Genomic DNA, 23,817 nt, shown 5'->3' with positions numbered 1-23,817 from the left:
GGTCTTTCTTTGTAAAGTGAATGCATTGGAATTCAGCCATGGATTGGCATATAGCTGACTTTAAATCAGCAGGATTAGCTTCTTCCTGACTCAGGATTCTTTATCCTGATGCTTTTCTCTTTGCTTTGGATGTGCTCTCAGCCTAGGTGGTTTTAAGACTGTTTCAAACCGTGTAAGACCCAAAGTCAACTCACCTGGGTTATTTACTTTTCTGATGTTAGGGTCTGAACCAAATACTCTTTGGAGGTTTCCACCTGTGGGATCTGATGGCCCCTTTAGGTGGTTATGTGAAGGGAATGTATTGTTGGGACCTAGAATACTCTGATTCATGCCTTTATTCCTGAAACAGGATTTGTTTTGACTTCCTGATTACAATCAGGGCATATGTATACACAGATGGGAAGAGGCCCGTGGAAAGAGTAAAACCTCAGGCACGTGCTGGGGTGGGAGTTCCACTCCTGAGGTCAGAGGAGCTGGAAGAGGATCTCCAGCTGAGGCAGTCTCTGGATAGGAAATGAAGAGCTCAGGAGGAAGTGCTTGCTTGGGAACCATCTAACAGAGGAGGAAGAAGAAATTCACATATTTCCTATTAAAAAGAGATTGTTTTGGTTCAAGATCATTGCTTTCTCTATTTTAAATATTTTGAGGTGAACTTTCTAGCAGACAGCAGTTACTGCAGTTAATGTCCAATCTCCCTAGGAAATAGTGATGAATTTTAAGACAGCTGGGGGTTTGGTCATTTCTCATTTAAACAGAACTAGTTTTGGAAGACAGAGGCAGTGGTCAACCTAGATAGGACAGCCTACCTCTGGCCTAGCGCGTGGGCTTATAAAACCCCAGCTCTGGGAGGCCCTGGTGCGCAGAGCTGTCAGGCTGACCTTTGGAGCTGCGAAGTGGCAGGGTTCAGACCATCTGTACATCCTCAGCCAGGCGCGACACTGACCTTCTGGCTTTGCCTGGGTAACTGAGCTGCCAGCCTCATAGTCGGTTAGTCCAAGTTCCTTTAAACACAGACATATTTGCCTTTGCATGAGCTCAGCACCTGGCAGGCACCGTGCTGCCAAGTTGTGCTCCACCAATATTTGTTCAGTGACCAGCTGAATGTACACAATGCATATTGCCACATTTGTGCCTCCCGTGGTCATGCGAATCCCTCCTCAGAAGTTGTCTTTGCAGTAGAGGCTAGGAAGTGCCTGTAAGTACCTGTAATAGGTCCAAGTCATGGTCCAAGATGAGAAAGGACACAGAGATGGAAAGAGAGCAAGTTAGGGGAGAAAAAGGCACTTGTCACTGGCACCTCCTCTCTTTGATGGACTAGCCATGAGATGACCTCTTTTGTTGAATCTTCCAGGCCCCAGCTCCCTGGCTGAGTTCTTAATACAGTGAGGATATCTGGAAAACCTAAAAGCATGGAATGTGAAGACTGAGCCTGGGATAAGTAGCAGTCAGGATGAGTTTCTTTCTGGTATTAAATGGCATCCCATAAGGATTACTAATTATGCAAAATCACTTTCCATTAAGCCTCCTCAAATTCCATATGTAAGCTGGTTTTCATTTGTAATGTTTCTGTAGGATAGCTTCAAGCCCTGATAGCGCTTCATTCCCTATTATCTGTGCTACATTGCCTCAATTATTTTTGGCTTTTGCAAAGTCCTTTATGCTCTCCTTTTTTTCATATTGCTATTATTTCAATTATTTTCCCCAATTTGTAAGTTGAAATGTTTTGAAAAGTTGAAAGAATAGTGCAGTGAAAACCTGTATTGTCTTTCACTTAGATTCCCCATTTATTGACATTTTGCCCCATTTGCTTTATTCTTACATAGTCACTTCCCCTGTAACATGAAATATATGTTCCAAAAATCACTGTGCGGCAAAAAAAATCATGAAGTAAAAATCACAGGGCTTATGAGAAAAACTTTGTTAGTGGCACATTTTTTTTAAAAAAAGATAGGAACCTACCAAAAACTACAGGACAGTTTTGCATATGATAAATGGTTAAGAAATACATACTTAGTAAATGTGGAACTGTACCTTTAAAAGACCTGGTGTTTGTATCTGGAGGTGAGTGCTGAAAGGATTGAGCCTGTGAATTACTATGTGTGGTGGGAGGGGGGCTGTCTGAACTCAGAGGCAAAACTGTGACGCTAGAGGTGCATGGCATGGCCCAGAACGAGGTGACCTGAGGTAGCAGGAGAAGCTTAAGGTGGGTGTGTTTTGTATATTCCGACATGGCTTGATTCAGCTGGGTGTAGTTTTCCACATTGACTTTGTGTTGTTCATGATTGAAATCACGAATAAGCAAATGTCAAATTCCCTAATACATCGATTGCTTTGGAACAGATTCAACAAGCATTATGGCAGAACTGACTGTGTGTGGAGATATAGACTTTTCTTTTTTTTGCTGAACTATTTGAAAGTAAGTTGTGGATGTCATGGCATTTCATTTCTAAATTTTTCAGTATGGGCTGGGCATGAATATGTATACTAACGCCTGTAATACCAACACTTTGGAAGACAGAGGTGGAAGGATTTCTTGAGGCCAAGAGTTCAAGACCAGCCTGGGCAACATGGCGAGACCTCATCTCTATAAAAATTTTAAAAATTAGCCCGGCATGATGGCGCATGCCTGTAGTCCCAGCTGTTTGGGAGGTTGAGATGGGCGGATCATTTGAGCCCTGGAGTTAGAGGTTATAGTGAGCTATGATTGGGCCACTGCACTCCAGCCTGGGCAACCCTGTCTCTTAATAAAATAAAATAAAATAAAATACTTCAGTATAAATCTCCTAAGAATAAGGCTATTTTTCTACATCACCATGGTATCATTGCCACTCTTAGGGCAGTTAATTTAGGTTAATTCATCAATTAGGGTTTTTTAAATAATTAATGTATTTTATTTTTTAGAGCAATTTTAGTTTTACAGAAAAATTGAGCAGAAAGTACAGAGTTCCCATATACTACCTCCCCCTCACTCATACACATATAATTTCCCTTTATTAACATCTTTCATTAGTGTGGTATATTTGTTATAATTGATGAACTAATATTGATACATTATTGTTTATTTAAATCCATAGTTTGCATTAAGGTTCACTGTTGTACAGTTCAATGGGTTTTGAAAAATGCACGATGTTATGTATCCACCATAACAGTATCATACAGAATAGTTTCACTGCCCTAAAGATCCTATGTTTGACCTATTCATCCCTCCCTTCCTATTGATCTTTTTATTGTCTCTATAATTTTGCCTTTCCCAGAATGTCACATAGTTGAAATCATACAGTATGTAGCCTTTTCAGGCTGGCTTCTCTTATTTAGCTACATGCATTTAAAGTTCTTCCATGTCTCTTCATGGCTTGATAGCTCATTTTTCTGTATTGCTATAGAGTATTTCCTTGTATGGATATCTCACGTTTTATTTATCCATTCACCTATGAAGGACATCGTGGTTGTTTTCCAGTTTGGGGCCATTGTGAATAAAGCTGCTGCAAACATCTGTGTGCAGGTTTTGTGTGGATGTAAGTTTTCAGCTCATTTGGATAAATACAAAGGTGCATCATTGCTGGGTCATTTGATGATAACATGTTAGTTTTGTAAAAAACTGCCAAACTGTCTTTCAAAGTGGTTGTGCCATTTTATATTCCCACCAGCAATGAATTCCTGCTGTCCCACATCCTCATCAGCATTTGGTGTTTTGAATGTTAGCCATTCTGATATGTGTGTCATGATATCTCATTGTTATTTTAATTTGCAATTGCATAATGAGCATATGAAAAAATAGTCAACATCATGTCATTTGCCATCTGTGTATCTTCCTTGATCAGTTGTCTGTTCAGATCTTTTACCCCTTTAAAAAGTTGGATTGTTTTCTTATTGTTGAGTTTTATGAATTCTTTGTATATTTTAGATAACAGTCCTTTATCAGATATGTGTTTTGCAAATATCTTCTCTCAGTGTGTGGCTTGTCTTTTCGTTCCCTTAATAGTGTCTCTCAGAGATCAGAAGTTTTAAATTTTAATGAAGTCCAATGTATCCATTTTTCCTTCATGAATTGTGCTGTTAGTGTTATATCTAGAAACTCATTGCTAAACCCAAAGTCACCCAGATTTTTCTCCTGTGTTATCTCTAGAAATTTTATAATTCTGCATTTTACATTTTGGTTTACATGTTTTAAAAAATTATTATTATTTTAGAGACAGGGTCTCACTCTTTTGCCTGGGTTGGGATGCAGTGGAGTGAGCATAGCTCCTTGTAGCTTTAAACTCCTGGGCTCAAGTGATCCTCCCACCCCAGCCTCCCAAGTAGCTAGCACGACAGGCACACACCCCACCATGCCTGGCTAATTTTTTTTTTTTTTTTTTTTTTTTTTTTGTAGAGACAGGGTCTCACTATGTTACCTAGGCTAGCTACTTTCCATATTGAATAAATTTTTGTGAAAGGGATAAAGTAGGTGTCTAGTTTCATTTCTTTGCATGTAGATGTCCACTTGTTTCAGCACCATTTATTGTAAAGACTATCTTTTCTCCATTGTATTGCCTTTGTTCCTTTGGCAAAGATTATGTGATTAATTTGTGTGGGTCTGTTTCACGGCTCTCTATTCTGTTCCATTAATCTACTTGTCTGATATTTCACCAATACCTACTCTCTTGATTAATTTTATATAAGTCTCGAAGTTGGGTGCATTGTTCGTCTTCCAATTTTATTGTTCTTCAGTATTATGTTGGCTATTTGGGGTCTCTTGCCTTTCCATGTAAGCTTTGGAATTAACTTGTCAATATCCGCAAAATAATTTGCTGGGATTTTGATTGGGATTGCATTGAGTCTATAGCATAAGTGAATGTGAAATTCCCTGTGCTCAAATTGCTCTCAAGTACATCTGTTGCATTGACACAAATCCAGTAAGTGATAAAAGTAGAACTGACTATATACAGATAGGGATATGCCTTTTTTTCCTGAACCATTTGGAAGTAAGTCACAGATATGATAATATGTCACTCCTAAACGTTTGAGTATAAACCTTCTAAGGATAAGAACATTTTCCTATGTAACTACAAGATTATTACTATTGCTAAGGTAATTAACACTAATTCATCAGTTTTTTTAAACATTTCCTATGTAACTACAATATTATTACTATTGCTAAGGTAATTAACACTAATTCATCAATTTTTTTAAACACATGCATGCCCTTAATAAATCTGTTTTTTTTAAAATACCCATTCTGTCCTGTGCAAGGCATGATACTATATAGAAATGTGAAGACAAGGAAAATCCTCACTTTGTAAAAGTTAACAGACTCCTGCAGAGACAGACGTCAAAGACATGATTATGATATGTAGAGTTAAGGGCCATAGTAGCTCTACCTACTTCCCTTTCATTCAAGGAGTTGTCAGCAGGAATGTGCTTGCCATGGGATAAGGATACCTCTCCCCAGAGTGGTGTTCTGGAGCCTGTGCCCTGTTCTTTGATTTGCCAGCCTCTAATGGACCTTTCTTCCCAACCCAGATGGGCTTATGTCCACCTAGGAGTGAAGGATGTAACTAACAGTATGTCATTCGCTCCCTCTGTTCCTTTCTGTTTCTGTGCAATTAGATTTGGTAGGCACAGAGGAGCAAGGAAGAGGGTTTGAGAACCAGGCTAAGGAATGGGGACTTTATCTTCTAGGTCAGCTGTACTAAGTAGGACATAGGCTGGACATGAATACTAGAAGCCCAAATCAACAGTGGCATAATCAAGATAGGAGTCTATTTCTTTTTCATGTAACGATCAGGTGATAGCAGCCTGGGGCTAGAATACTGGCCCAAATCTCCAGGGTCATCCAGGGACCTAGACCCACGTTGACCGATGGCTCCAGCATCCCCTCTGTGATACAATGCTACATCCACATTCCAGGTAGCAGGGTGGAGAAAGGGGCAATGTGCTCCTTGCCTTTCAGGCACCTTCTGGAAGTGATGCACCTCATTTCTGTCCACATGACACTGACCAGAATTCACTCATGAAGGTACTGAGAAACATAGCCTTCATTTGGAAGGCCATGCACCAAGCTAAAAATAGCAGGTTCTGATTCATATAAGAAGGGAAGAGTGGATATGGAAGGACAGCTTGCACACCTGATATACCTGTATTTCTTTTTTTAAAAAAAATGCCTTCTATAAAATTAGTCTCTTAAGATACTCCTTTTAAAAAGATTTAAGATACTCCTTTAAAAAAGATAATTTGGGGAAACATTAAGCACTGTATTGATCTCATGGAGATTCACGATGCAGAGTGGCATATTAAAGGCTCTGAGAAATACTGCAATAAAGGAATGTGTCTAGCTTTGTTTAAGCTAAGATAATTTGGCCAAAAACACACACATTTCACAAAATTTTGTTTTCTTTTTTGCAGAAGCCCTATTAACATAAGCTTGGGAAATACTACTTTGGGAATCATTGAAAGTGTCTTATTTTGCAGTGACGCAAACATTTTTAAAGCAGTTCTATTCCTAGGGATGTAGTCAGTAGAAATGTGCATATTGTGTTGGTCAAAGTTCAATCAGAGGAACAGAAAAACTAGGAGATACATAAAGGAATTTGTTGCAGGGATTTGGTTTTATGCAACCGTGGGAGCTGTTAGACAATCTATATAAGGCTGTTCTTTGTATCTGATGTTGGAGTTTGAAGTCTACTGGGCAGACAGTTATGAAGGAAGAGAGTAAACTTCTGAAGAAGAGGAGGAGGAGGAGGAAAAAGAAGAGTAAGAAGCTGAAACTCATGAAGATAGGTGGGAACGTGGATCAGGCTGTTACTGTATCCAGCTTTGGTGATGTGGGTGTCCTAAGGAGAAACCGATGCCCTTTATTATGGAACTAAACATACACCTGGCTTAGGAGTCAGAGAAACTGAAGGAAGATCAAGGGATGGTGGCTGCAGCATCATCAGGGCTGGCTGCTGCCCCTCACCACTGTAGTAAGCCTGCAGAGAAGCAGCTATGCAGTGGACCTTCTGCACTGACCTTACACATGCAAATATAACGTGGCTACTGATTCACTTCCAAATCTCAGCTGGAAACATACAAAGAAGGGAATTCTGAGAAGGATAGTTCAGCCCAACCAGGTCAATGCATTACAATGCCACTTTACGCTATTTCAGCAGATAGCAAATACAGGATTGTTTACAGCAGTGCCCGTTGCTGTAACTTCAAATTGGAAGTAACCTAAATGTGCATCACCAGTTAAGCAGGTAAACTGCTACATGCATATGATAGAAGTAATAGATGAACAAACTGTTGCTACACACATCAGCATGGATGACATAAAAGACATAAAAGAATGCAAACTATAATTACATTTTGTAGAAACTCAGAAGAGGCTAAGCTAATTCATGAGAGAGGGTTAATGACTTGGAGCTGCTATGAGGGAGGTTTCTGATGTACAAATAATGTTCTTTCAGCTTCTTGATCTGGGTGCTACTTACACAAATATGTTTACTTTGGGAAAATCCATTGAGTTGTACTTTGTGCACTTTTCTTTTTTTAAAAGTTTAAGTTCCAGGATACATGTGCAGGATGTGCAGGTTTGTTACACAGGTAAACATGTGCCATGGTGGTTGCTGCAACTCTCAACCCATCACCTAGGTATTAAGCCCTGCATGTGTTAGCTATTTATTCTGATGCTTTTTCTTCCCCTTCCCTGCTGACAGGACCTGGTGTGTGTTGTTCCCTTCCTTGTGTCCATGTGTTCTCATTGTTCAGCTCCCACTTATGAGTGAGAACATGCTATGTTTGGGTTTCTGTTCCCATGTTAGTTTGCTGAGGATAATGGCTTCCAGCTCCATCCATGTCCCTGCAAAGGACATGATCTCATTCCTTTTTATGGCTGCATAGTATTCTACGGTGTATATGTACCGCATTTTCTTTATCCGGTCTACCATTGATAGGCATTTGGGTTGATTCCATGTCTTTGCTATTGTGAATAGTGCTGCAATAAACATCTTTGCACTTTTCTATACTTATGCTATACTTCAATATAACATTTGGGTAAATAAAGTTTTAAGACACTGAGTAGTCATGGGCAGGCTGGGTTGGAGGAAAGAAGCTAAATTTGAGCTAGCTGAACCCCGTAATGTGTGGCGTGTGGGTAAACAAGGCAGTAAGTATTAGAAGAAGCAGGTTGGTTGAGTATGAGGAGGACAGAGCCTATCGAGGGTCATTGTAGCTCTGTCCCAGACTGTCCCTTTCCTCTGCTGACCATATACTGCCACTGTTAAGCGTTAGGAGCGTGTATACAGAGGCCCAAGCAGGGGCTCTTATCGCTGGCATGCATCGGCAGAATCACCCTGTGGCAGGGCAGGGAAGATGGTGATTCTATAGACCTAGGGTAGCCCCTGGCACCTTTTAAATCTCCCTAGCTGTCCTGATGCATTCCACAGGAAAAAAACGACTGGACTGTGAAGGTAATAGACATGGATGGTAGGGGAAAATATAGGAAAGCGTGGGGGAACTTGGTGCTTAAAAAACTTGTCTTATCCCCAAGGTCACCCCTCTTTCTTTCTGAGTGCTTTTTCTTATCTTTGACCCTGAAAAACATAACATTGTTCGAGGCTTTCTGCTTTATGAACTCTTAATTCCTTTTTCATGCTTTTCACTTTAGTGAATTGACTAAATGATCAGAATCATAATTCCTCTTTTGAAAATAAACTATTTGAAAGTGACTTGGGCTGTTGAGTGTGAGATTCGACAATGCTCTATGATATCTACCATGTCCTGAGACTAGATTGTGTATTCCCTGATGCCCTGAACAATTATCTGAAAGCGTTGTTTGGCTGGGATTATTGATGGTTTTTCTAATGCCTAGCAAATTAGGATTTGGAGTGTTAATAAGAAGTTTGTTCTGAAATGAAATCTCACAAATAGCTTAGTGTTTTGCTTTAAACCCTTTTGAATATGCATGAAAACAACAGGGAGTATTCTATAGTGTTCTCTCAAGACTCCAGATAACACTGCTATTGTGTAGTTCCCTGATTACCGCAGCCCGAGGCATGCTTGTACTTTTAAAATCCTACTTTGGCCTGGAGCGGTGGCTCACACCTGTAATCCCAACACTTTGGGAGGCCGAGGCAGGTGGATCACCTGAGGTCAGGAGTTGGAGACCAGCCTGGGCAACTTGGTGAAACCCCATCTCTACTAAAAATACAAAAAAAAATAGCTGGGCATGGCCGGGTGCGGTGGCTCATGCCTGTAATCCCAGCACTTTGGGAGGCTGAGGTGGGCGGATCACAAGGTCAGGAGATCGAGACCATCCTGGCTAACATGGCGAAACCCGGTCTCCACTAAAAATACAAAAAATTAGCCGGGCCTGGTGGCGGGTGCCTGTAGTCCCAGCTACTGGGGAGGCTGAGGCGGGAGAATGGCGTGAACCTGGGAGGCGGAGCTTGCATTGAGCCGAGATCGCGCCACTGCACTCCAGCCTGGGTGACAAGAGCAAGACTCCGTCTCAAAAAAAAAAAAAAAAAAAAATTAGCCGAGTGTGCTGGTATGCGCCTGTAATCCCAGCTACGTGGGAGGCTGAGGCAGGAGAATCGCCTTGAACCTGGGAGGTGGAGCTTGCAGTGACCCGAGATTGTGCCACTGCACTCCAGCCTGGGCGACAAAGTGAAACTCAGTCTCAAGAAAAAAAAAAAAAAAAAATCTCACCCTATCCTCTGTCATAACATTGATCCCACTGCACTGTAACTGCTGATCTCCTCTAGCTCTCCTCATTTCTCTCTGGAATCTAATCTCACTGAGGTCAGGGACTTTGTATCTCCAGCATCTAGCTCAGGAGAAACTGAATAATCAATGATGAGTGAATGAGTCCCAAAATTCTGGAAGCAAATATCATTGTCCCTTGAAGAAGGACCTCACTTAGAGAGGAGAGAGAGAGGAGGGGAAACAGAGTTACATTGGTCAGAGAGGTAGGAAAAGCACTAAAATAGTATTCTATCATGAAAATCCAGGAAAAAGAGGAGAAATGTTTGAGGAATTAGCAAATGCTACCTAGAAGTAAACGAGAATGAGAATTTTAAAAATGTTTTGGGATTTTTTCCCAGTCATTAGTGGCTATAGATAGAATCAAGATCTCAAGGGATTAAGGGGAGAACACAAGATAAGGAAATGAGGGTGGAAGGTTAAAAAAACATGCAGAGAAGTGAGGCTGCAAAAAGCAGATTTGGAAGTGGTTGAGCAGAATGACAGAAGCAAAGGCAGCATCCTCATGAGGGAGGAGAACAGTGTTTGAGGGCAGAAATGGGAGGTTCCTTTAGTGTCCATCTCCACGTCCTCCGGCGTCATCCCTGCCAGTGATGGAGGGGCTGAGCTCTGAGCATCTCGCTGGTCTGTCTGAGGCTGAGTCAGCAGTCGGTTTATTGAAAAGCCATGTGAGCTAAGCCCTGTACTAACCCATTTTCTTTGAATGATGTTGTTTCTTTTAACTTGCATCTTCCTTTTCCTACAGGAAACATGGTAGAATGGTGCTTACCTCAAGATATTGACCTTGAAGGTGTTGAGTTCAAGTCTATGGCCAGTGGGTCCCATAAAATCCAATCTGATTTCATGTAAGTACTTCTGAACTGGAGTCATCTTCGTACCATTCCCCCCACCTCCACACTTTCCCCAAAGCAGAAGGGCTCTTATTAGGAGGTCTTCGTGTGCTGTGTGTAAATGCCTTGAAAATACATGGATAGTTTTGTGTTTACATCATTTTTCTAGTGAGATGTCTAGCTTTCATCAGATTCTCAATGGGCTTCATGACCTGCAAATCTTAAGAATCCCTGCCTGTAGAGGTTCTCTCACTTTCTCAGAAATTACATGGACCTCACTTGAGGTTTGGTTTTAATGAAAGTGCACAGTTTCAGCCCCGTGTGAGTTAACTGAGGACATCTATGTGTTCAACCTTGAAATTCCAGCTTTAAGTAAGGCCATTTTTTAGTCCTGTGTAGTGGGGCATTCAGAGAGTTTTGCGAGAAGGAACAATGGAAAGAGCTTAAGGGTAATGAAGTGGCTTTAATCTCCTCATGGGGCTTAATTCATGATTGATACAAGTGTGAGAAAGAGGAGGAAATAAAATGGCAGCTCAGTGAAAAATATCAGAGCCTCAGGAAGTAAGGGAAGAATCACTGTGGTTTATGCTACGAAAGAGAGTCCAAGTTCCAGAGGAGCCTGAAGAGGAATGTTGGTTCTGCTTCTCCCATCCAAGTCATTAGTCGTGGTGCAGGAGAGAAGAGATGTGTCCATGATTGTGGGCAGCTGAGCGGCAGGCTTGCCACGGACTAAGTCCCAGCTCCAGCCAAGTGACCCTTGGCAAGTTATGTAATCTCTTCAAGCTCATCAGTGAGGTCACGTGGCTTGGCCCGCTTGTTTTCTTGAGGCTGAGCTTTGTCATTGACAGCCCCGAACACAGTTCATTTGTTTTGTTTAGGATTGCATCTCAAAATTCCTCTCTGATCTTGAGCCACACTACGTATTTGGTCTCTTCTAGCTATTTCCGAAAGGGGCCCTTCTTCGGCCTGGCCTGCTTTGCCAACATGCCCGTGGAGAGCGAGCTGGAACGTGGCGCGCGGATGAAGTCTGTGGGCATCCTCTCTCCCTCCTACACACTGCTTTACCGCTACATGCACTTCTTGGAGAACCAGGTTCGGTACGTGGCTTCCGTACATGTGCAGGGAGGCAGCAGGATCCACCAGCTGGTGCATATGGCACGAGCCCTCGGAGACAGCACTTGCGTGCCAGAGCAGCAGATGTCTTTCCAAGAACATCCATGGCGATGTTTCACGCCTCGGGTGGTGTCCTTTCGTTTCAGCCAACGTCCTGCATGATGAGTCTTCACTCTATAATGAAAGCTGGGGTATATTCTGCCTTCAGTTTGGATTTAATACTACCATCACTTTTTAAAATTAAGTCATTTTTTGACAGGTACATGATCTTTGTTTATGCAAAGCCGCAATAGTTACCTCCTTGCCCCAAGTAGGCAAAGAAATCCTAAACTTTTTTAAAGCCTACTCCTTTTATTATTGGGATTCTTACTATGATTGGGATAATAGAGAACTTAAATATATATATATATATATATATATATATATATATATATATATATATTTTGGTAGAGACAGGCTCTTACTATATTGCCCAGGCTGGTCCTGAACTCCTGCAGTCAAGTGATCCTCCTGCCTCAGCCTGCCAAAGAGCTGAGATTATAGGCATGAGCCAAGGTGCCTGGCATAGGAAGAGAATTTTTAACAGAAGCAGCAAAACGATTAGTTACATTTTTTTCATCATGCAGGTAACCTAATTACATTTCAGATTTTGAGGGGAAAATTTATCCCTAATCCCTGAAGCACTGATAAAATGTTACCACTTCTTTTCTGTGTATGTGTGTACGTTTAAAATATATATTTGGCATCATACAATATATATCCTCTTTTATAGTCTATACTTTTAAAATTTATCACTACGTAAACATTTTTATGCAACATAATTGTGATCTTCAGCTTTGAACACATGAACTTGTTTGTGGAAAACACGTTTATTATTTAAAATTTTATATGAAAGTACAGAGGATTTTTAAAAATCCTCTCATATATTAACACTCACAGATATCCATTGACAATATTCCATGAATGCGATTCTAGAATACAAATATCTTTACAAAAATAGGATTAATATTTTATGAATTTAATTTTCTCAAATAGCAGGCTGTGTTAATGAAATATATTAAACATAATTTTACTTATAACTTCAAGTAAATATTTTTTCACAGTAAGATATACTATTCCTTGAAATATTCCTCCAAAATTAAGAAAAACAATTATGAAAAACGTGACAATATGGTGTCAGTACTTTACTGGGAAACAATATATAAACATTAAAATTGATCAGGAATGGTGGCTCACGCCTGTAATCCCAGCACTTTAGGAGGCCAAGGAGGATCAATTTAGGAGGATCAGTTGAAGCCAGGAATTCAAGACCAGCCTGGGCAACAAAGCAAGATTCCACCTCTACAAAAACAAAAAAATTAGCCAGGCATGGTGGTGTGCACCTGTAGTCCTAGCTACTTAGGAGGCTGAGGTGAGAGGATGGCTTGAGCCCAGAAGTTCAATGCTGCAGTGAGCTATGATTGCACCACTGCACGCCAGCCTGAGTGATAGAGCAAGACCCTGTTTAAAAAATAAAAAAATAAAAATCTTTAATGGTTGAATTTTACCATCAAGCACTTTTATTTCTTTGAAAGGATCTTGCATGATTAATACTATTGGCCTGTTCCCTTTATCCTCAGCTGGTTGTACAATTCTTGAATGCTTTCTTCTTCCCCTGAGGATGCTATAGATATTGTTCTACTGTTATCTGAAATTAGTCGTTTTGGAGAAGTTTCTCCATCCAGATACCTATAGAGTCTGTCTTTGTCTGTGCTGTTTCTGAACTTGCCAAATGTTTTGTTTTGTTTTTGTTGTTTTTGTTTGTTGAGATGGAGTCTCACTCTGTCGCCCAGGCTGGAGGGCAGTGGTGTGATCTTGGCTCACTGCAACCTCCGCCTCCTGGGTTCAAGCAATTCTCCTGCCTCAGCCTCCTGAGTAGCTGGGATTACAGGGGCCCGCCACCACAGCCGGCTAATTTATTTATTTTTTTTAGTAGAGACGGGGTTTCACCATGTTGGTCAGGCTAGTCTCGAACTCCTGACCTCGTGATCTGCCCACCTCGGCCTCCCAGAGTTCTGGGATTACCGGCATGAGCCACTGAGCCTGGCCTGAACTTGCCAAATATTTATTAGTTCATATCAGTATGTTCTGGGATAGTTTGTCCCCTTTGCTCAATAGACAGTTCTTTTATTTTTAATTTTAGGAACTTTTTCTTCTTTAATAAAATATTTAACTTTTGCATTCTGTTTTTTTCTTCTCCAGGAATACCCATGATGCATATGTTTTTCCCCCATTGTCTTCCCTGTTTGTCATTTTGATGATTATTTTAATAGCTCTTCAATGCTGGAGCTGTCCTATACATTTACTTGGTTATTCTCTGTGGCTGAACATGCAGCATGTTTCTATTTACTGTTTATTTTTTTAGCTGCTCCTCTACCTTTTGGAGCTGTGGAAAATACATTTGCACATATGTCTTTTTCTGTACTCAAAATATTTCCTCTTTTTTTTTTTTTTTGTCTCAGAAGTAATATTATGAAGTTCTAAAAAAGACCATTTTATTGGGATTTTGACACTTTTAAAACAATATTATTCCTTTTAAAAAGCTAATTCTCCAAGTAGGCAATACAGTTTCATGGTTCAAAATCCAAAAATTTTAAGGTGGTATTATATTGGATAGGGTCCTGGCTAAAAGGCAAGAACAGAGGCCCAAAATTACTATGGCCGGATTACGATAAAAGATTATTGCTCATGTCATAGCGTAGAGGTAGGCAGGGGGTCAAGTTGGGTAGCCTGCTCTGTTCCATACAATTGTTCAGGGACCCACATTCATCTCTTGTTATTCCACCATATCCTGAGTGGTTTTGTATTGTAAGGTGCTCTTTCCCAAATGTTAAAAGCTGCTCACTACTATTATGTTTGCATTTCAGCCCATAGGGAAGAAGGAAAGACTAGAATTTACATATCTCACTTCTCATATTCCATTGTCAAGTCCTCAATCACAGAGACACACCCAACAGCAAAGTAGACTGGGAAGCATCACTACTAGGTGGGTGATCCTGTGACCAGTTAGAACTCTGGGGCACTGGTTACAAACAGGAAGAAGGGAAGACTTGACCTTGAGAAAAAGTTAGCAGCTTCTGCTTCGGTTTGCCCCTCTGGCCACTCAGGTATCCATGTATACTCTTCTTCCCCCTTGTAGAGGCCATTCCTCCCACCCCAAAGGAGACATCACGGAGTCTCATTCAGTTCATGCTTCCAGTCTAAAATCTAGGATTTCTCTGTAGTGCGCAGTAGTCCTTTACGTTAGGCCAGGGCATGGTTCTTCTTACCCTGAAAACTTATAAAAGAATAGACAAGTCCCTCTACTCCCTACCTCCCAAATGCAATGTAGGAGGTAAAGTAGGAACCACAATACAAGCTTCTGTTTGGAAAAGGGAAGAATGAGAAATACGGATGGTCACTGGTTCATAACAACAGTGAAATTCTGCTGAGCAGGAATTGCAGAGTCAGTATGCTCTTGGCTCAACTTTGGTTCTGTTGTGTAGAATCCCTTGTCCATTGTCCTCCATGGCACTTGGCTTTGTCTTCTAGAAGATTCTTTCTTCATTTTCCTCCATAACCACATCTACAGTGGGCATTGGAGAACATGCCTTTCTTGAGGCTGTACAGCTTTAGAACACCTTTCCTGCTGGTATAGATTTGGAGGTCTAGTGGTTTCTTAAGGGGTCAAGAAGTCACAGGCTTTTATAAGCCAAGCATGTGACAATACATGTCTCTCAAAAACTAAATTGACTTCTGGTTTGTTTGCTTCCAGTCAGTTCCAGGTAAAATATCCATGGCCAAAGATCTTCTTTGGGTCATTGTTTTTAATTAGCAGACTAGATTATAGTTACTGGCCTCTCTTTTTGGCCCATCCCTTTCTCCCTCATTTTCATAATAACTTCCTTGAGGTGATTCCCTAAATCTGATCTTTGTAAATAAGCTGACTCCCTTGTCTGCCCAAGAATACTAAACTGGAGACTTTCATAGATGCCCTGAGAGAGACTCCTGTCTCCTGCTTTTGGTGTACAGTAGCATTGGCTTTTCCAGCCCTGTGGGGTCCCAAATTGTTGGAATCTCAGTGGATTTATATTGCCAAGTTTCGAACACATGACCCTTAGTAGGCTGTATTTTATTCCGTTTTTCCTTGCAAACCAGCCAGTTCTTGTTTGTTTTTATCTTATTCTTATAGTAGCTCACTAAAAGCATACAAGGGGCAGTCAACACACACCAGCATTCTACTTCCAACTGCTTCCCATAAAGCTACAAATTCAGATGACACAGGGTCTCCCAAGTTATTGAAGTTTTAGCAGATGTTTTGCTACAAGTGTAACAAGGGTTGCCAGCTTTCTAGTCTGCAATATCTATTTTCTCACCACCCTCCCCTTCCAGCAACAAAGCCAGTGTCTCTATATGGTTTTTGATACTGTAGTAACTCATTTCCAGGTATCGTTTTTGGCTTTTAGAGTATAGGCTAAGTTGCTGTAATGAAGAAGAGACCCCCAATACAGTGACACAGTAAGATAGAATTACAGCTTTTCCAGCATGGCAGTCGTAGTAGTTCATTGTGGGTAGGTGGTTCTGTTCCACTGGTCATTCTTGGACCTGAGTCATTCAGTCTTACATTATGTCATTTTCTAGAGTGTTGTCCTCATCCACATGGTAGAAGCTGTCTCCCCATTACATTGTCATTTTCTAGCATGTAGGAAGAGGGAAAGACCTTGGCTCCATGGAATGTGAGCAGAGGTGGTGTGTTCAACTTCTGGGATCAGGAACTTGAGGGATCTGGAAGTTGAACACACCACCTCTGCTCACATTCCGTTGACCAGTTCTTGGTTACTAGGCACACATAGTAGCAAGGGAATCTGGGAAATGTGGCCTTTAGCTGGGCGTCCACGTGTCCATCTAAAATTTGGAAGGTTCTGTTACTAAAGGAAGAAGAGTGTGGCGGACTACCACTCACATACAGTGAAAAATCTTCACCCAGTTCCCATATCCATCCAAATAATCTCAGTAATCACAGTTCGTTTCTCATGTATCATCCCAAAGTGTGTGTGTGTGTATATATATACAAATACAAATGTATATTCTTACCGTCTCCCTTTTCTTGCAAAAGATAGCATGTTATTTGTGTTGTTTTGCACCTAGCCTTTTTCATTCAACAGTATGAAAGATCTCATATCAGTACGTTGAGAGTTTCTTCCTTGTTTTCAGCTGTGTCATATGCCTTCTATAGAATTATAGCATTTATCAAGTTCATTATTAATAGACATTTGGTTGTTTCCAGTCCATTTCCTGCTACAAATGATGCTGCATTGAATATCATGCATTTCACGCGTGAGGGGTATATCTGTATATTAAATTTTCAGAAATGAAATTGATGGCTCAAAGGATATATGTATATGTAATTTTAATAGATTCTGTCAAATTGCTTCCCATAGAGGTTGTGCCATTTGCATGCCCAGCAGTAATGCAAGAGAATGCCTGTTTCACCTCAACATTGCCAACACAAAATGAAAGTTTGAACATTCTAACCTGATGGATAAAAGAATAGTACATCAGTATAGTTTTAATTTGTATTTTTCTTATAAGTGAGGTTAAGCACCTTTATGTATGTTTGAGTCATTTGTATTTCTTTTTCTGTGAACCATTTCTAGCCTTTGCTACATTTTGTTGTTTACCTTTTCTTATTAATTTCTTTTACTTCTTTTTTTTTTTTTAAAAAGAGTTTCGCTCTTGTGTCCCAGGCTGGAGTGCAATGGTGTGATCTCAGCTCATCACAACCTCCGCCTCCCGGGTTCAAGAGATTCTCCTGCCTCAGCCTCCAGAGTAGCCGGGATTACAGGCATGTGTCACCATGCCTGGCTAATTCTGTATTTTTAGTAGAGGTGGGGTTTCTCCATGTTGGTCAGAGTGGTCTCTAACTCCCGACCTTGGGTGATCTACCCGCCTCAGCCTCCCAAAGTGCTGGGATTACAGGCATGAGCCACCACACCCAGCCTTTTCTTATTAATTTCTAGGAGTTTGTACAATAGGGAAATTTTTTCTTTGTTGTATAAATTGAAAATATTTTACCACTTTGTCATTTGTCTTTTAACATTGCCTTCTTGTCATGTAGGTGTTTTTCTTTGAATTCATTCATCTTTTTATGGCTTCTAGATTCTGAGTCATAGCTAGAAAGGTTTTGCAGCTTGGTGATTAAAGAGGGCTATAGGTAACATAAGAGAAGAGACTTGTATGACAGAGTATGAGGAAAAGAAAGAAGCAGAGTTAGATAAGCTTAGGTCTAGCTTAGGATAATACTTGAATACAGCAGCAACTTTTACATAAATTCACTAGTCTTCATTTCTGCAACACTTAATCTGTGTTTTATATTTCTTCTGACTTCTGATGTTCCAAACCTATTTATTTGTATTTCATCTACAATTTTTGCCCTCAGTATCTCTCTAAAGAGTCTTTGTAATGATTATTTCTTAATCAGAAGATATTGGAGAACTATTTCATAATTTAAAAAATTAAATTAGAGGCAGGAGGGACTGTTATTGAATAAAGGGACCTACGACTCATAACCACATTTTACCTTGCTCAGATCTCAATTCAAACAAACCAACTGTAAAATAGCATTTGGGGGACAGTGGCTGTATTTTGAATGTGGATTAGATATTTATATTAAGGCATTATTATTGTTAAATGAGATAATGGCATGGTGATTATGTGTTACGTTATTTAAACAGACTTTATCAGTTAGAGATGCCTTACAAAGCACTTATCAATGAAATGTTATGAGGTGGGATTTTCTTTAAGACATTCTAGGAAAAAAGTGGTAATGGTAGGGTATAGGGTATAGATATAACCATATGGATCAAATATTGTGGAAGCTAGATGATAAATACATGGGGTTCATTCTCTTCTTTCTACATTTTGTGTATATGTTTGAAAATGTTCATAGTGAAAAGTTTAAAATGACTAAGTACAAAATTAAGATATAGTTATTATAGGAAACTTTAAAAAATAGAGAAAAGCTCAAAGAAAAAAATGATCTCACCAGCCAGACATATCTACTGTTAACATTTCGTTTTATACCATTCTAGTCTTTTCCCATGTGCAAATATATATTATACATACACGTTTTATTTTATTTTATTTTTTTAAAAAGGATTATTGGCCGGGCGCGGTGGCTCACGCTGTAATCCTAGCACTTTGGGAGGCTGAGGCAGGCAGATTGCCTGAGCTCAGGAGTTCGAGACCAGCCTGAGCAACAACGGTGAAACCCCGTCTCTACTAAAATACAAAAACTTAGCTGGGCGTGGCAGCGTGCGCCTATAGTCCCAGCTACTCGGGAGGCTGAGGCAGGAGAATCGCTTGAACCCAGAGGTGGAGGTTGCGGTGAGCTGAGATTGCACCACTGCACTCCAGCCTGGGCAACAGAGCGAGACTCCATCTCCAAAAGAAAAAAAAAAAAAGATTATTGAGGTCATTCAGTATGTAAATTTTGTAACTTGGTATATTAACCTTTCTGGTGTATCATGAATTATGTCCTCAACATTATTGTGGTTTCACAGCATTTCAGTATATAGATACATCACAATTTATTTAACTGTTTCACTGTTATTGGGCTTTTAGGGTGTTCCTTGTTTTTTTCACCCCTGTGAACATCAGCATCCTTGTGAGTAAATGACTGTTCACGTGTAGAAATAGTTCTTTAGGCCTCACTCTGAGAAGGAGAATCATTAGATCAGAGGATGTGTACAATGTACAATTTAATACAAGCTGTAAGTTACCCTTCAGAAGGTGGTGTCACAGTATCCCTGCACCCGCAGTAAATGGGAGTGCTTAGTTTTCTGCATTTGCAAAGCCAGGAGCTAGAAGACAATTTGTTCAGACACATATATATATATACATATATATATATATACACACACACACACACATAAATATATATAAATATATATACACATATGTAAATACACACACACATATATATTTTTTTTTTTTTTTTTTTTTTTTTTTTGAGACAGTCTTGCTCTGTCACCCAGGCTGGATGCAATGGCGTGATCTCTCTCGGTTCACTGCAACCTCCGCCTCCTGGGTTCAAGCAATTCTCGTGCCTCAGCCTCCCGAGTAGCTGGGATATTTAGTAGAGACAGGTTTCACCATGTTGGCCAGGCTGGTCTCGAACTTCTGGCCCCAAGCGATCCGCCCACCTCAGCCTCCCAAAGTGCTGGGATTACAGGCGTGAGCCACCACGCCCGGCCTGTTCAGACCAATAATTAACACACCAGAGTGATGAAGTGTAATTGTCGCACAAAGGCATCTCTGATTCTGATCGTGGATGAATTATTGCCAGTGTGGTAGGGACAGGCAGGGTCAGTTGCACTGGGCATCTGCATGGCCACATATGGCTGTGTTTCATCAGTGAAGGAGCTGTGGGCTTGAGGAGAATCCCAGGGTCTCTGGCCCAGCAGCCTATGGCTTCAGATTAATAATATATATTGAGCCGGTTATTCTCTAGTTTTTACAGTGTCACGGCTCTTGGACAGTTTCCATAGGTGGTTTGGCGTGCATTTCGGTGTGGTGGTTTTTCTGCATTCTTGTAGGTAAGTTCACCAGGAAGGGCTGCTTTGACATCATCTTTGAAGACTAACTTATCATCCAGCACTCTGAGCCTTGTGTCAGTACTTTTTGGTTTTCTTGATATTGTGGTTTGACAATCTTGTTTGTTGCAAAATCTGTAGTGTGTTTAGATTTTGAGTCTTTCATACAGCAGTTGCTTAACATTCATCCAGGAACTGCCAATTTGTATTTTTCTCTATGTTCAGATTCCATATTATTGCCTTGTTCTGTCCCATCAGTCAGTAATATCTGAGGCAATCAAAGGACAGAATCCTCATATTAGTTCTTTGTCTAAAGGACTCTAACTTTTGTACTGAACTTTTCTTTAGAATCGTGGTTCAAGTATACAGTTTAATGTAGTCAAACAGAAAAGACAACTGAGCAGCAAATCAGCAAACAATAAACCTAGAACATGAAAAAATATTTCCCTTGACACAGCTCCCTTTAACACAGAAAATATAGTATTAAAAATATAATAAAATGATTCTCAGTATTCTTTTTAGGGAAATTTGATACTAATGAAACACCTTTGAATGAAAAAAATATAAATTACCCTTGACACAGCCCCCTATAACACAGAAAATGTAGTATTAAAATATAATAAAATGATTCTCAGGGTTCTTTTTAGGGAAATTCCATCCTAATAAAAACACCTTTGAACATAATTACCTTTGTATGATTTTCTGTGAATCAGACTTTCGTCAGTTTGACAAACTTCCCTAAAAAGTATCTGAAATCTGCCATCTTCTCAGAATAGTCAGACACAGCTTAGACCATGGGTTTCCTGTCTAGCTCATGAACATTTGTAAAAGTGAGCTAAGTGACTACAAGCAACCTCCTCCCAACTAGTTATTTGTTATAGGAGGACTATATTTGTTACAGTAGGACTACGTCCTTGTCAAAACTTACAACGCACAGGAGCCCTGAAATTGGAGCTATCATCCATCTTACATTAGTAATCATTATATGAATATAGTGATGATTTTTTTCCTTTTTAAAATATAAATTTGTCTGAAGGTCTCTTGTCATCACTTTGACATAAGAGCTGTAAATCACTCTGGAGTAGAGATGGTTGGAGAATAGAGGGCTATAGTTGGTTGATGAAAATCTTGACTCAACAGTTTGTGTCATAGTTTGGGGTAAGCCACCGTGGCAGTTTGCAGAGGCGGTGTGGCAGCGGGGAGTGCCTATTTTTAATCACTGCTGTTCCAGGGCCAACCATAATTAGGGATGTTTCCCTTGCTCAGTGAAGCTATATTTTGCTTTTTGTTCATTGATTGATGGAAATTGTAGGACACTGAGAAAATAAAGATGGGCTAAGAGGGTTTTGGCGCTTTTTATTCCTCCCTCAATTAGGGCTTTTCCGGGGCTGCATAACAAAGTGCCAAAACTGAGTGGCTTAAAACAGCAGAAACATACTGTCTCACAGTTCTAGAGGCTGGAAGCCCAAAGTCAAGGTCTCAGCAGTGTGAGTTCCCTCTGGGGCTATGCAGGAGAATCCGTTCCAGGACTCTCCCTGAGCTGCTGGTGGATGCTGGCAATCTTTGGGGTTCCTTGGCTTGTAGATGCATCATCCCAGTCTCTGTCATCACGTTCACCTGCTGTTTGCTGTATGTGTGTGTCTATGTGTCCAAAAGTCCCCTTTCTATAAGGACAGCATTCATACTGGACCAGGGCCCACTCCAGTAACTTCATTTTAACTTGATTACCTATGTAAAGATGCTATCCAAAAAAGGTCCCATTCTGAGTGAGGTGCTGGGGCCCCATCTTTTTTGTGGGGACAAAATTCAACCTATAACACCCCCATTAAATATAGTGACAAACAGTCCTCACAGTGCTCCTGCGCTCCACTGGGGGGCAGGATTCTCCACTGTTGAAATGGCCCAGGGCTTCGGTGCTGCCTTCTGGGTTCTGGGGTCTGGGGTTGGCCAGCAGGACCAGGCACAGCCAGGCTCTGTGACCCGAGCCGGTGGGGCGGGCAGAGAAGAGATTCTGATGCTTTTTATTTCTTTATTATTATACTTGATGCAGAAATTATGAGCCCTGATGACATCCAATAATAATTGTTTTCCCTTATTTGAGACATTTGGGGTAAGCTCCGTATTCTTCCATAACAACAAAGCAAGCAGGCAAGCGTGAGTTCTCTAAACAAAGAGCGGCTTTAAGCAGGGAATTTTAGGCTTCCAAGCTGGCCCTTCTCACAGGAAGCAGCCATTCTCTGGGAAGTGGCACCCAGTCTCCGGCGTACCTTGCTCAAGAACAATAGACATTAGTTATAGTCTGTTAATTCTGTCTGTTTCCCATGAGAAAAAGAATTGTGTTCCATGGTGTTGTCAGGGAGTTTCAGGCCCATGTTTGAACTTTTCCTAAGGATCTTCTGTAACATCAAAGGAGGTGACCTAAGCAACCTCCAAATGGGGATCTTTGGAGTATGTCAGGGCCTTTGCCCCTGAGTGCTACAGCCCTTGAGGTGGGCGGAGGGTAGGAGTGGTAGCAGAGCTGTGACCAGGGCTGTTCTCACTGTGTGTGTGTGTGTGTGTGTGTGTATGCATGTGTGTGTGTGTGTGTGTTTTTCTGCAGGCACCAGTTGGAGATGCCAGGACATTACTCTCATCTGGCTGCCTTCTATGAGGACAAAAAGGGGGTGCTCCATGCTGGTCCTGGCAGAGGCAGCAGCCTGCCCCCTGTCTACTGGCTGCCTTCCATCCACCGATACATGTACCCTGAGATGAAGGTGAGGTTAGCCCTGCTTTTCTTACACGATACTGGATCTGTATCTGGGAATAGTAGCTGTTGATTAATTTTTAATGAATAAAAAATTTATGTCTTTGGATCATACAAAATGTCTACTTTTGATAGAACAGAGTTGCAACATAAGCATTTGGTTTTTTTAAAACATAAGGCAAGTTATCTTAAACAATATGCTTTCTAGACACTTCTGTAATCATAGTATAAAGGCGTGTGTGATAGGCCAGTTGTGAAAAGATAGATTTAATTCTGTTGATTGCTTCTGATATTTTAACACTAGACATTTGAACTAAAGATGAAGAGTCTGATGAAGAAGTATGACATTTCTTAGTTAAGACACTTCTGATGTTACTTCATTCTGTATTTGTTCCTGAAGTACTTTGGCTTTGGTACTAGAATATGCCTATTTACAGTTAGCAAAACACCCAGCAAAGCGTTAGGTGTTGGAAGGGTGCAAATATGACTAAGAACATGAATCTCCTCTTTCTCTTCTGTCTCTGTCCCCTGTGGTTGGTCACAGGATATTTCCATGGAAACCTAGGGCTCCCCTGGTAGAGAAATTATGCCAAGAGTCCAAGGGAGAACTCTGGGAAGATGCCTTGGGAGAGGACGCGGTCCCTGAGTATTTGGCTAGGTGGAAAGTGAGGAATGCCGATTCCAGAACCAGGAAAGGTGTGAGCAGCAGTGAGAACCATGGTCTGTCACTTTCTCAGCACCTTCTGGGAGTTATGCATTGTGCCAGCTATTTATCTGTACCTGTTGCAGCATTCTC

The 23,817-nt window shown here is 40.8% G+C and overlaps 1 protein-coding gene across 1 annotated transcript in view; it reads left to right on the top strand.

Moving 5' to 3' along the window:
* The window catches only part of DENND11 (DENN domain containing 11), a 45,134-nt gene that overhangs the window by 5,086 nt on the left and 16,231 nt on the right, over positions 1-23,817 (top strand). The window contains exons 2-4 of the mRNA XM_034965115.3: positions 10,469-10,568; positions 11,492-11,650; positions 22,878-23,031. Coding sequence (XP_034821006.2) covers positions 10,469-10,568; positions 11,492-11,650; positions 22,878-23,031 — 413 coding nt within the window. The remainder of the gene's footprint in view (positions 1-10,468; positions 10,569-11,491; positions 11,651-22,877; positions 23,032-23,817) is intronic.

Source organism: Pan paniscus, chromosome 6 (assembly GCF_029289425.2).
Source record: "Pan paniscus chromosome 6, NHGRI_mPanPan1-v2.0_pri, whole genome shotgun sequence".
Classification (NCBI taxonomy): domain Eukaryota; kingdom Metazoa; phylum Chordata; class Mammalia; order Primates; family Hominidae; genus Pan; species Pan paniscus.
The sequence above is the reverse complement of the archived record's forward strand: the minus strand, read 5'-3'. Positions and strand labels throughout refer to the sequence as shown.